The sequence below is a fragment of the Salvelinus alpinus genome, chromosome 29 (genome assembly GCF_045679555.1).
Source record: "Salvelinus alpinus chromosome 29, SLU_Salpinus.1, whole genome shotgun sequence".
Classification (NCBI taxonomy): Eukaryota; Metazoa; Chordata; class Actinopteri; order Salmoniformes; family Salmonidae; genus Salvelinus; species Salvelinus alpinus.
This window is the reverse complement of record NC_092114.1, coordinates 45378491-45391161: the sequence shown is the minus strand read 5'-3', so window position 1 is coordinate 45391161 and position 12671 is coordinate 45378491. Positions and strand designations below refer to the sequence as shown.

General features: G+C 44.0%; 1 protein-coding gene across 1 annotated transcript; it reads right to left on the bottom strand.

Moving 5' to 3' along the window:
- Positions 1-6727: 6727 nt before the first annotated feature.
- dpm3 (dolichyl-phosphate mannosyltransferase subunit 3, regulatory) lies at positions 6728-10731 on the bottom strand. The gene is made up of 2 exons (XM_071374292.1): positions 10624-10731; positions 6728-7773 (listed from the first exon to the last, which is right to left on the bottom strand). The coding sequence occupies exon 2, from the start codon at positions 7718-7720 to the stop codon at positions 7442-7444; it is 279 nt and encodes a 92-aa protein (XP_071230393.1). The 5' UTR covers positions 7721-7773; positions 10624-10731; the 3' UTR covers positions 6728-7441.
- Positions 10732-12671: the final 1940 nt, after the last annotated feature.

The following is a 12671-nucleotide window of genomic DNA, read 5'->3' as shown; positions in this document are numbered from 1 at the left end:
CGTAGGAGTCGAGAAAGGAAAAAAAGGATTCTGCTAGTCCGTGGTGAGTAATCCCAGTCCTGATGTCTAGAAGTTCTTTTAAAAACTATCGGCTGGGGGCACGTAAAACGTCTGCCTTCTTCTCCGGCGCCATCTTTCTTATCACATCATGAATGAATATACTCTGTACAATGCAAGTCAACATGCTTTTCACCTGAGAAACTGTATGGATGGTATCTGTGAGTTTGACTTGTCTGTCCTGGCCAGGGCTCACTTGAAAAAGAGATGTCAATCTCAATGTTACTTTCCTGGTGAAATAAAATAAACGTCCTTCAGCAGTGAGGAGACGTTTCGACTGATTCTCAGAACATCAGATGAATTAACCTATTTAAATGTCACACTATTTGGGGAACAAAACATGACACATTTTCAATTTAACTTTTTTTATTATTATTCTCTGGCTTATTACTTTTCACAGAACACATCTAACAAAGACATAATGCTTGGGCCCATAAGGAATACAAAATGTGGTCTCAAGGTCTATCATAACTGCCTCTCTTCCAAACATCACATTGAGTTATAACAGTCCTCAAAGTTGATATCGCAGAATCTGTCAGTAGTACATTGAAATGCAATGGTAGCATTACACCGCCTTTGCTGTTTGAATCATAACTCATAGCGCTGCAAGTCCCGCCTCTCCCATCTCCTCATTGGTTTTTAGGAGCATATACCCACGAGGGTTATTGAAAGATGAACTGAGGTTTCACACTCCAGTCCAGTTGGTGGTTGCAAACTGCCATATAAAGTCCAAAGAAGAAAAAGCCTGAAGGAGGAGAGATTACTAGAAACTAAATCGGTTAACCTTTTTATCTGTGGATTAATTGTCGGAGTAGAGGACCTTGTGCATTTCAGGTAAAATAACAACCCAATGTTTATATCCCACGACAAATTAGCTAGCAACAGCAAGCTAGCTAGCTAAATTAACATAAATGTTGAATGCTTTTCGACCTGTCCCCAAATTAATATAAACTCAGCAAAAAAAGAAACGTCCCATTTTCAGGACACAGTCTTTCAAAGATAATTCGTAAAAATCCAAATAACTTCACAGATCTTCATTGTAAAGGGTTGAAATACTGTTTCCCATGCTTGTTCAATGAACCATAAACAATTAATGAACATGCACCTGTGGAACGGTCGTTAAGACACTAACAGCTTACAGACGGTAGGCAAATAAGGTCACAGTTATGAAAACTTAGGACACTAAAGAGGCCTTTCTACCAACTCTGAAAAACACCAAAAGAAAGATGCCCAGGGTCCCTGCTCATCTGCGTGAACGTGACTGCAGATGTGGCCAGGGCAATGCATTGCAATGTCCGTATTGTGAGACGTCTAAGACAGCGCTACAGGGAGACAGGACAGACAGCTGATCGTCCTCACAGTGGCAGACCACGTGCAACACCATCTGCACAGGACCGGAACATCCGAACATCACACTTGCAGGACAGGTACAGGATGGTAACAACTGCCCGAGTTACACCAGGAACGCACAATCCCTCCATCAGTGCTCAGACTGTACGCAATAGGCTGAGAGAGGCTGGACTGAGGGCTTGTAGGCCTGTTGTAAGGCAGGTCCTCACCAGACATCACCGGCAACAACATCACCTATGGGCACAAACTCACCGTCGCTGGACCAGACAGGACTGGCAAAAAGTGCTCTTCACTGACGAGTAGCTGTTTTGTCTCACCAGGGGTGATGGTCGGATTCACGTTTATCGTCGAAGGACTGAGCGTTACACCGAGGCCTGTACTCTGGAGCGGGATCGATTTGGAGGTGGAGGGTCCGTCATAGTCTGGGGCGGTGTGTCACAGCATCATCGGACTGAGCTTGTTGTCATTGCAGGCAATCTCAACGCTGTGCGTTACAGGGAAGACATCCTCCTCCCTCATGTGGTACCCTTCCTGCAGGCTCATCCTGACATGACCCTCCAGCATGACAATGCCACCAGCCATACTGCTCGTTCTGTGCGTGATTTCCTGCAAGTTAGGAATGTCAGTGTTCTGCCATGGCCAGCGAAGAGCCCGGATCTTAAGCCCATTGAGCACGTCTGGAGCTGTTGGATCGGAGGGTAAGGGCTAGGGCCATTCCCCCCAGAAATGTCCGGGAACTTGCAGGTGCCTTGGTGGAAGAGTGGGATAACATCTCACAGCAAGAACTGGCAAATCTGGTGCAGTCCATGAGGAGGAGATGCACTGCAGTACTTAATGCAGCTGGTGGCCACACCAGATACTGACTGTTACTTTTGATTTTGACCCCCCCCTTTGTTCAGGGACACATTAGTCCATTTCTGTTAGTCACATGTCTGTGGAACATGTTCAGTTTATGTCTCAGTTGTTGAATCTTATGTTCATATAAATATTTACACGTCAAGTTTGCTGAAAATAAACGCAGTTGACAGTGAGGACGTTTCTTTTTTTGCTGAGTTTAGTTGGTTCAGAGTTCGTTTTGATATTTCAACCTATGTGTCTGGTGTGTGTGGACAACATCAACATGTGCGCTAGCGGTCTGGACAGCATGTCAGCCTCATCAGTGGGCCGGCTGGTAGAGGCTTTGCATTATTATGCGATCATTATTATGGATTTGGCTCTGCGTTTCAAGTTACAGTACTGTACTAAATCAAAAGCTTCCCTCTTGCGAATAGCCTTTTGCCCAACACACAGCAATAACACTAATGGTAATCCTCTCACGTGCATCGTAAGCAAAATGCAAGGAGACTTAACAAAGAGCTCTAGTAGTGGAAAGGTTATTTCTAACGGGAGAGCTTTGTGTATTACTGGCTCTAGGCTACATTAGATTGCAGATTTATCGCTAAACCATAAACATACTCAAACTGTGTTGAAGGCAATGTCATTTTTGAAGATTTGGTATTAAAGCCAAAATGGAAGTTAGTGCTTTAGTCTAGAGTTCTGTTGCCCTTTTTTGATTGTCTGATGCAAAACATTGACATCAACAAGGATCTTTTGATGTATTAGGCCAAGGTTTGTGTCAGCATACAAGCTAACAACCAAAGTTGGATCATCTTGGAGATAAAGACAAACAGATGAAAAAGAAAACAGATGAAGTCAAAGTTACGCATGCATGTGGTTATGAGTGGAAAGTGCAAATCTGCCAGACTAGAGGTCTGTTTTTCTGTGGTGTATCACAGGTTCCTTTTCATCATCGAGCCAGTCAGCGCTCAGTCAACAGCTTGCAACAGATCCATGGGGGGTGGCAAGGCAGAGCTTGATCCCGTGCCAAATCAGGCACATGGAACACGTTGGTTGAAAAACTGCCAGTTCGTTTGCATTCGTTCTGAAGTCATAAGAGGGCTTTAAACCCTTTAATGATGCCTTTGCTCAGATTGTGCTTTGTTTGTGCACAGCAGGGGTCACTGAAAATGAGCATAGGCAGCCATTTTAGGCTGACGAGAAAGAGACACTTGATGCCAAAAACATCCGATTAGTTCAGAGCTATATATTTTCGCCTATTTATTTCAAGTCAAATCTTATTTGCCACATGCGCTGAATACAACAGGTGTAGACCTTATTGAAATGCTTACTTACAAGCTCTTAACCAACAATGCAGCTTTAAGAAAAATACCTACAAAAATAAGAAATAAAGTAACAAATAATTAAAGAGCAGCAGTAAAATAACAATAGCGAGGCTATATACAGTGGGTACCGGTACAGAGTCAATGTGCGAGGACACTGGTTAGACAAGGTAATTGAGGTAATATATACATGTAGGTATTAAAGTGACTATGCATTAATAATAACAGAGAGTAGCAGCAGCGTAAAAGAGGGGGAGAGGGGAATGGCAATGCAAGTAGTCTGGGTAGCCATTTGATGAGATGTTCAGGAGTCTTATGGCTTGGCAGTAGAAGCTGTTTAGAAGCCTCTTGGAACTAGAGTTGGCGCTCCGGTACCGCTTGCTGTGAGGTAGCAGAGAGAACAGTCTATGACTAGGGTGACTGGAGTCTATGACAATCTTTTGGGCCTTCCTCTGACACTGCCTGGTATAGAGGTCCTGGATGGCAGGAAGCTTGGCCAAAGTGATGTACTAGGCCGTACGCATTACCCTTAGTACATTTACATTTACATTTAAGTCATTTAGCAGACGCTCTTATCCAGAGCGACTTACAAATTGGAAAGTTCATACATATTCATCCTGGTCCCCCCGTGGGGAATGAACCCACAACCCTGGCGTTGCAAGCGCCATGCTCTACCAACTGAGCCACACGGGACCGTGCCTTGCCTTGCGGTCGGAGGCCGAGCAGTTGCCATACCAGGCAGTGATGCAACCCGTCAGGATGCTCTCGATGGTGCAGCTGTAGAACCTTTTGAGGATCTGAGGACCCATGCCAAATATTTTCAGTCTTCTAGGGGGGAATAGGTTTTATTGTGCCCTCTTCCCGACTGTCTTGGTGTGCTTGGACTATGTTAGTTTGTTGGTGATGTGGACGCAAAGGAACTTGAAGCTCTTAACCTGCTCCACTACAGCCCCGTCGATGAGAATGGGGGGCAGGCTCGGTCCTCCTTTTCCTGTATTCCACAATCATCTCATTTGTCTTGATCACGTTTGGGAGAGGTTGTTGTCCTGGCACCACACGGCCAGGTCTCTGACCTTCTCCCTATAGGCGGTCTCGTCGTTGTCAGTGTTCAGGCCTATCACTGTTTCTTCATCGGCAAACTTAATGATGATGTCGGAGTTGTGCCTGGCCGTGCAGTCATGAGTGAACAGGGAGTACAGGAAGGGACTGAGCACGCACCCCTGAGGGGCCCCATGTTAAGGATCAGCGTGGCAGATGTGTTGTTACCTTCCCTTACCACCTGGGGGCTGCCTGTCAGGAAGTCCAGGATCCAGTTGCAGAGGGATGTGTTTAGTCCCAGGGTCCTCAGCTTAGTGATGAGCTTTGAGGGCACTATGGTGTTGAACGCTGAGTTGTAGTCAATGAATAATATTCTCACATAGGGGTTCCTTTTGTCCAGGTGGGAAAGGGCAGTGTTGAGTGCAATAGAGATTGCATCATCTGTGGATCTGTTGGGGCGGTATGCAAATTAGGTGGGTCTAGGGTTTCTGGGATAATGGTTTTGATGTGAGCACTTCATGGCTACAGACGTGAGTGCTACGGGTTGGTAGTCATTTAGGCAGGTTACCTTAGTGTTATTGGGCACAGGGACTATGGTGGTCTGCTTGAAACATGTTGCTATTACAGACTCGGAACAGGGAGAGGTTTAAAATGTCAGTGAAGACACTTGCCAGTTGGTCTGTGCATACTCGGAGTACACGTCTTGGTAATCCATTTAGCCTTGTGAATATTGACCTGTTTAAAGGCCTTACATCGGCTGCGGAGAGCGTGATCACACAGTCATCCTGTACTGCTGATGTTCTCATGCATGTTTCAGTGTTATTTGCCGCGAAGCGAGCATAGAAGTAGTTTGGCCCGTCTGCTAGGCTTGTGTCACTGGGCAAAAGCAGTGCTTGACTTGGACTTAAAAAGGTTCCGGTACTCTTTTTGGGTGCTTGTACTGTTTATACACTACATGACCAAAAGTATGTGGACACCTGCTAATCAAACATCACATTCCAAAATCATTGTCATTGATATGGAGTTTGTCCCCCCTTTGCTGCTTTAACAGCCTCCACTCTTCTGGGAAGGCTTTCCACTAGATGTTGGAACATTGCTGCGGGGGACTTGCTTCCATTCAGCCACAAGAGCATTAGTGAGGTTGTACACTGATGTTGGGCGATTAGGCCTGGCTCGCAGTCAGCATCCCAATTCATCACAAAGGTGTTCAATGGGGTTGAGGTCAGGGCATTGTGCAGGCCAGCCAAGTTCTTCCACACTGATCTCGACCAACCATTTCTGTATAGACCTCGCTTTGTGCATGGGGGCATTGTCATGCTGAAACAGGAAAGGGCCTTCCCCAAACTGTTGCCACAAAGTTGGAAGCACAGAATCGTATAGAATGTCATTGATGCTGTAGCGTTTAGATACACCTTCACTGGAACTAAGGGGCCTGGCCCAAACCATGAAAAACATCCCCAGACCATTATTCCTCCTCCACCAAACCTTACAGTTGGCACTACACATTGGGGCAGGTAACGTTCTACTGGCATCCGCCAAACCCAGATTCGTCCGTCGGACTGCCAGATGGTGAAGTGTGATTCATCACTCCTGAGAACGGATTTCCACTGCTCCAGAGTCCAATGGCGGCAAGCTTTACACCACTCCAGCCGACACTTGGCATTGTGCATGGTGATCTTAGGCTTGTCTGCGGCTGCTCCACCATTTCATGAAGCTCCTGACGAACAGTTCTTGTGCTGACCCTTGCCTCCAGAGGCAGTTGGAACTCGGTAGTGAATGTTGCACCCGAGGACAGGCAATTTTTACATGCTACAAGCTTCTTATACACCTTTGGATATATAGTGTATAGTGTTTAAGTGCAGGAGCTCCACAATACTTTGGAGCAAATATTTAGGTTCCGGGACTCAGCTCCGGCAAGGTCCTGCCCAAATCAAGCACTGTCTGAAACTGAGTCTAAAGGGAAACAACAGTATGTATTTTTATGTTGCCAAATATACAAATATTATATAAGACCATTCCATAGAACAGTACAGAGCATTCATTCTGTGGTTGAAGTAAAGAAGCCCCAAAGCCAAGGCCATATGTTGAGAGATATACACACGCACACCACACACACACAGAGCTTTGGGAAAAATGTGTCAGTCTTTATTAAGTCACAACTGCCTCAGGACACAAGTCAGAAACATCTCAATGGAATGTGCACTTCTTGAACACAAAAACTAGCTGGCGCGATCAACAGCTGAATCTCCAGACACACTACTCAATTAGCTAGACAGTATACATGTGTTTGACAATCCTTGGGCGGAAACTAATCCTAGTCCCGTTCTGTATCAGCATGACCCTTGAGTTTTATTAGTAGGCATTTCACAATGAACTACATTTGGCCACAAAACAGTGATTTGACTGTGCTGCATGTGCTAAAGGGTCTTGTCTATTACCTTAACAGTGCACAAAGTGCCCTTTATAGGGTTGACGTAATAGTACAAGCACTAGTGATGTAACAGTACAAACATTTGATGTGTTGTTGTTCTCCGTTTCCCTTGATGTTATTGGTTGAAACTGGTTCTGATAGCGGTCGGTTTTGGATGATGGATGAGTCAGCCGAGTGACTAGGCATCTGTATAGAGTGAATCATAAATACAGAATAGGGACAACAGCATTCAATGGCGTATGTAACTAAGCAAGAACCGCTTTGACTAAGACTTTATCCACTATGGACTTTGTACGAAATAAAATAACATGGTCCATGATAAGAACTTTGAGTTGTATAGGAGTCCAAGTCTGTCATTGTGGTGTCTATCGCATAGTCTCTCAAGAGTCTCTATAGTTTGTACTTTTCACATCTTCAAGCCTTTTTTCCTCAGGTCCTCCTTGGCCTCCTTGATCTGATCCTGTAGTTCTTTGGATGCCTCCTCACAGTCGTTGAAGGTGGCCACCCTGTATCCCACAGTAGCCAGGGAGTAGCAGCCGAAGACCACCAGCAGATACACAGGCATGGGCCAGGCCACCTCCTTGTAGGCCTCTGGGAGCCTCAAGTTCAGAAGGTCAAAAGTCACGAGAGCCCATGCTGCGCCTATTACCGAGACGCCAAACACCCACTCCAGAAGCTTGGTCATGGTCAGCAAGATGATGGGAAACTTCAGGGCCAGGAGACCAGATGTCAATAAGCCTGAGATAGGAAAAGAGTAACTTAGAGTTGAAAAGAAAACTCAGATCTTGAGCGCTTTACTAACTAATTTATTCAATGCAGTCCAGTGACTGCCCTTATCCTGATTTAATGGATATATCAGCAAGAAAAAAATACATGCATCTTAATCATATCAATCTCAATTCTCCCTAGCTATCTGCATCTTTAGATATTTTCAACAGTCATGTTCAGCAGTGTTGCCAAAACACTGTTACAAAACAACTGTAGCCAAAATTATGTGTATGCTCTGGGCTAGGCTGAACAAGCATCTGAGCAAAGGCGGAGACAATGAATATGACAAGTCTCCTCTCTAGCCCAGTTAGCTACCATTACATTTTCCCATTAGACAGCTCTGGAAGCGTTATAATGTCAAAATATGTTTGTTCCTCACAGAATATGGAGTTTTGCTGAGCAACTATTGTTATTTATTGCCGTCCCGCTCGGTACGTACTTCCGAAAAAGTGTCTTGTCTATGTATTGTTTTTTTTTAACCAATTGTAGGGTGTTCACCCATAAAATGATTAATTCATTCAAAGTTTATACAAATATGTCCATTCAATAGAGAATTCTGTCAGAAAAACAGTCCAAACCCCATGTCCTACTATATATGGTTCAAAAGTTAGATGATTTACTCTGAGAATTTAGCATATTTAGAATGTCATCATTGGCATGATCAAAAAGTGGTCACTGCTCAGAACTCTGTGGCGCTGCTTCGCGGCACAACGTCACCAACTTCGAATGTCAACTGACACGCTAACTAGTGGCTGCAGGTTCGTGTGTGAAAATGGGGGTTTTCTAAATGAAATCTGCTGAATACAAAACAAAAATATATATTTATTTACAAAGCTAACTGACTTAATTTCAATATTTGCGAAGACAATCTGTTCCTGTTTTCAAGGCCACTCTAAAATGTGCAGTTTTGTCACAACACAATGCCACAGATGTCGCAAGTTGAGGGAACGTGTAATTGGCATGCTGACTGCAGGGATGTCCACCAGAGCTGTTTCCAGTGAATTGAATGTACCATAACCCGCCTTCAACGACGTTTTAGAAAATTTGGCAGCATGTCCATCCGGCCTCACAACCTGAGGTCACGTGTATGGCATCGTGTGGGTGAACGGTTTGTTGATGTCAACGTTGGCAACTCAAATCAAATTTGTCACATGCGCCGAATACAACTGGTGTAAACCTTACTGTGACATGCCAAGCCCTTTAACCAACAGATCAAGAAATAGAGTTAAGAAAATATTTACTAAATAAATTAAAGTAAAAAATAGTAACACCAAAAATTAACAATAATGAGGCTATATTCAGGGGGTACCGGTACCGAGTCAATATGCGGGGGTACAGGTTAGTCGAGGTAATTTGTAAAGTGACTATGCATAGATAATAAACAGCGAATGCAGCAGTGTAAAAACAAAGGCGGGGGGGTTAATGTAAATAGTCCGGGTGGCCATTTGATAAATTTTTCCGCAGTCTTATGGCTTGGGGGTAGAAGCAGTTAAGGAGCCTTTTGGTCCTAGACTTGGCTCTCCGGTACCGCTTGCCGTGCAGTAGCAGAGAGAACAGTCTATGACCTGGATGTCAGTGATGTACTGAGTGCCCTATGGTGGCGGTGGGGTTATGGTATGGGCAGGCATAAATTACAGACAACAAACACAATGGCACTTTATCAATGGCAATTTGAATGCACCAAAATACCATGATGAGATCCTGAGGCCTATTGTGAGGCCCATTTTTAAAGGTATGTGACCAACAGATGCATAGCTCTATTGACTGATTTCCTCATGAACTGTAACTCAGTTAAAATCTACGGAATTGTTGCGTTTATATTTTCTTTGAGTATAGATTCATTCCAGAAAATACATTTTTATTTCAAACTGTTATTGAAGTACATACTGGGCGCGACGTCAGTAGATTCGGGCTCCTGAGTGGCGCAGTGGTCTAAGACACTGCATCCCAGTGCAGTACCTGGTTCCTGCGCACAATTGGCCCAGCGTCATCCGGGTTTGCCTGGGTTAGGCCGTCAATGGAAATAATAATTTGCTCTTAACTGACTTGCCTAGTTAAATACAGACAATAGTTGCTCAGGGAATCTCCATATTTGGTAATGAACGTATTTTGACATCATAAACTCAGTGGTTCGAGAACTGGATGCTGATTGGCTGAAAGCCAATGACAAAATATTTATTTGTACTGCTCTAATTACGTTGGTAACCAGTTTATAATAGCAATATTGTCAATATACCATAGCTATATGCAGGCAATCCGCGTTACGTCGGGCGTAAGAGAAGCCCTTAGCCATGGTATATTGGGCATGTACCACACACCCTTGATCCTTATTGCTTAATTATAACGCTTGCAGAACTGTCCAGTCAGACAATGAATGGAGGAGACCCGTCATATTCATCGTCTCTTCTTCTGCCCTGATACTGGTTCTAGGCTAGGCTATTCGTTGCCAAGACTACAAATAAGGTAGCTAACAAGCTACCCTAACTCAACATGTCACAACTCTGTCGCAGTAGAAACTGGCGACATCACATAGCTACAGCTATATGAAAAGAGGAATAGCTTCAGTTAGTTGGCCTATATGACAACTATTTTGCGATATGTGAGTTTTTACAAGACTAGAGAGAACAGAGTATTTAGCTGGCTAGCTCTGTAGCTAACGTTAGCCAGTTTAGGTTCCAATGCTACACAAAACTAGCGACAAAAGGGCATCTATTCAACGTCGAATTTGCGGTACATGTAGTATTTGACCTAGCTAAATACATTTGAAAATTGACTTAAAAATACAAATATACATAGTTAAATATTAATACGTGTTCTTACCTTCTTCCTAAAGCCAACTCACTACTAGGCGCAGAGAAATGACGTCATAAGTAAATAGGGACTTATGGGATATGGAGTGTCAGAGAGATTGAAGGGACTACAAGCAGTGTCCAACAAGTGACACATTTCTTTAGAAATACTCAGACATGAAAAGCAAATCGGTTTTTAATGGTCCTAGGATATGTAAAACATATTGGAAACAAATTACTCAAAGTACCTCTAATTGTTTCTTTAAGCAAACATATGTCCACTGCTCTAAATGTAGAAATTAATTTTCAAATATTGTCATTCACAACCTTGGTCTCATCCTATGTGATGGTAATGACATACCAAGTTAAAACGGGACCAACAAAGGTTACATGCGCTCAGTGGCACAGACGGCGTCATTAATTCAATGTCTCTTTATGTTTTTTATTTATTTTATTTATGTCACCTTTATTTAAACAGGTAGGCCTGTTGAGAACACGTTCTCATTTAAAACTGTGACCTGGCCAAGATAAAGCAAAGCAGTGCGACACAAACAACAACACAGTTACACATGGAATAAACAAACGTACAGTCAATAACACAATAGAAAAAATCTATATACAGTGTGTGCAAATGAGGTAAGATTAAGGAGGTAAGGCCGTAGTGGCGAAGTAATTAGAATTTAGCAATCAAACACTGGAGTGATAGATGTGCAGAAGATGAATGTGCAAGTAGAGATACTGGGGTGCAAAGAAGCAAAAAAAAAAATAACAATATGGGGATGAGGTAGTTGGATGGGCTATTTACAGATGGGCTATGTACAGGTGCAATGATCTGTGAGCTGCTCTGACAGCTGATGTTTAAAGTTAGTGAGGGAGATATGAGTCTTCAGCTTCAGTGATTTTTGCAATTCGTTCCAGTCATTGGCAGTAGAGAACTGGAAGGAAAGGCGGCCAAAGGAGGAATAGGCTTTGGGGGTGAGCAGTGAAATATACCTGCTGGAGTGCGTGCTACGGGTGGGTGCTGCTATGGTGACCAGTGAGCTGAGATAAGGCGGGGCTTTACCTAGCAAAGACTTATAGATGACCTGGAGCCAGTGGGTTTGGCGACGGATATGTAGCGAGGACCAGACAATGAGAGCATACAGGTCGCAGTGGTCGGTAGTATATGGGGCTTTGGTGACAAAACGGATGGCACTGTGATAGACTGCATCCAATTTGTTGAGTAGAGTGTTGGAGGCTATTTTGTAAATGACATCGCTGAAGTCAAGGATCGGTAGGATGGTCAGTTTTAAAAGGGTATGTTTGGCAACATGAGTGAAGGATTTTATGTTGCGAAATAGGAAGCCAATTCTAGATTTAATTTTGGATTGGAGATGCTTAATAATGTGAGTCTGGAAGGAGAGTTTACAGTCTAACCAGACACCTAGGTATTTGTAATTGTCCACATATTCTAAGTCAGAACCATCCAGAGTAGTGATGCTGGACGGGCAGGCAGGTGCGAGCAGCGATCGGTTGAAGAGCATGCGTTTAGTTTTACTTGCATTTAAAAGCAGTTGGAGGCCACGGAAGGAGAGTAGTATGGCATTGAAGCTCATCTGAAGGTAAGTTAACACAGTGTCCAAAGAAGGGCCAGAAGTATACAAAATGGTGTCGTCTGCGTAGAGGTGGATCAGAGAATCACCAGCAGCAAGAGCGACATCATTGATGTATGCAGAGAAAAGAGTCGGCTCGAGAATTGAACCCAGTAGCACCCCCATAAAGACTGCCAGAGGTCCGGACAACAGGCCCTCCGATTTGACACACTGAACTCTGTCTGAGAAGTAGTTGGTGAATCAGGCGAGGCAGTCATTTGAGAAGCCAAGGCTATTGAGTCTGCCGATAAGAATGTGGTGATTGACAGAGTCGAAAACCTTGGCCAGGTCGATGAATACGGCTGCACAGTATTGTCTTTTACCGATGGCGGTTATGATATCGTTTAGGACCTTGAGCGTGGCTGAGGTGCACCCATGACCAGCTCGGAAACCAGATTGCATAGCGGAGAAGGTACGGTGGGATGTGCCAAGGGTCACATCCGTTCAT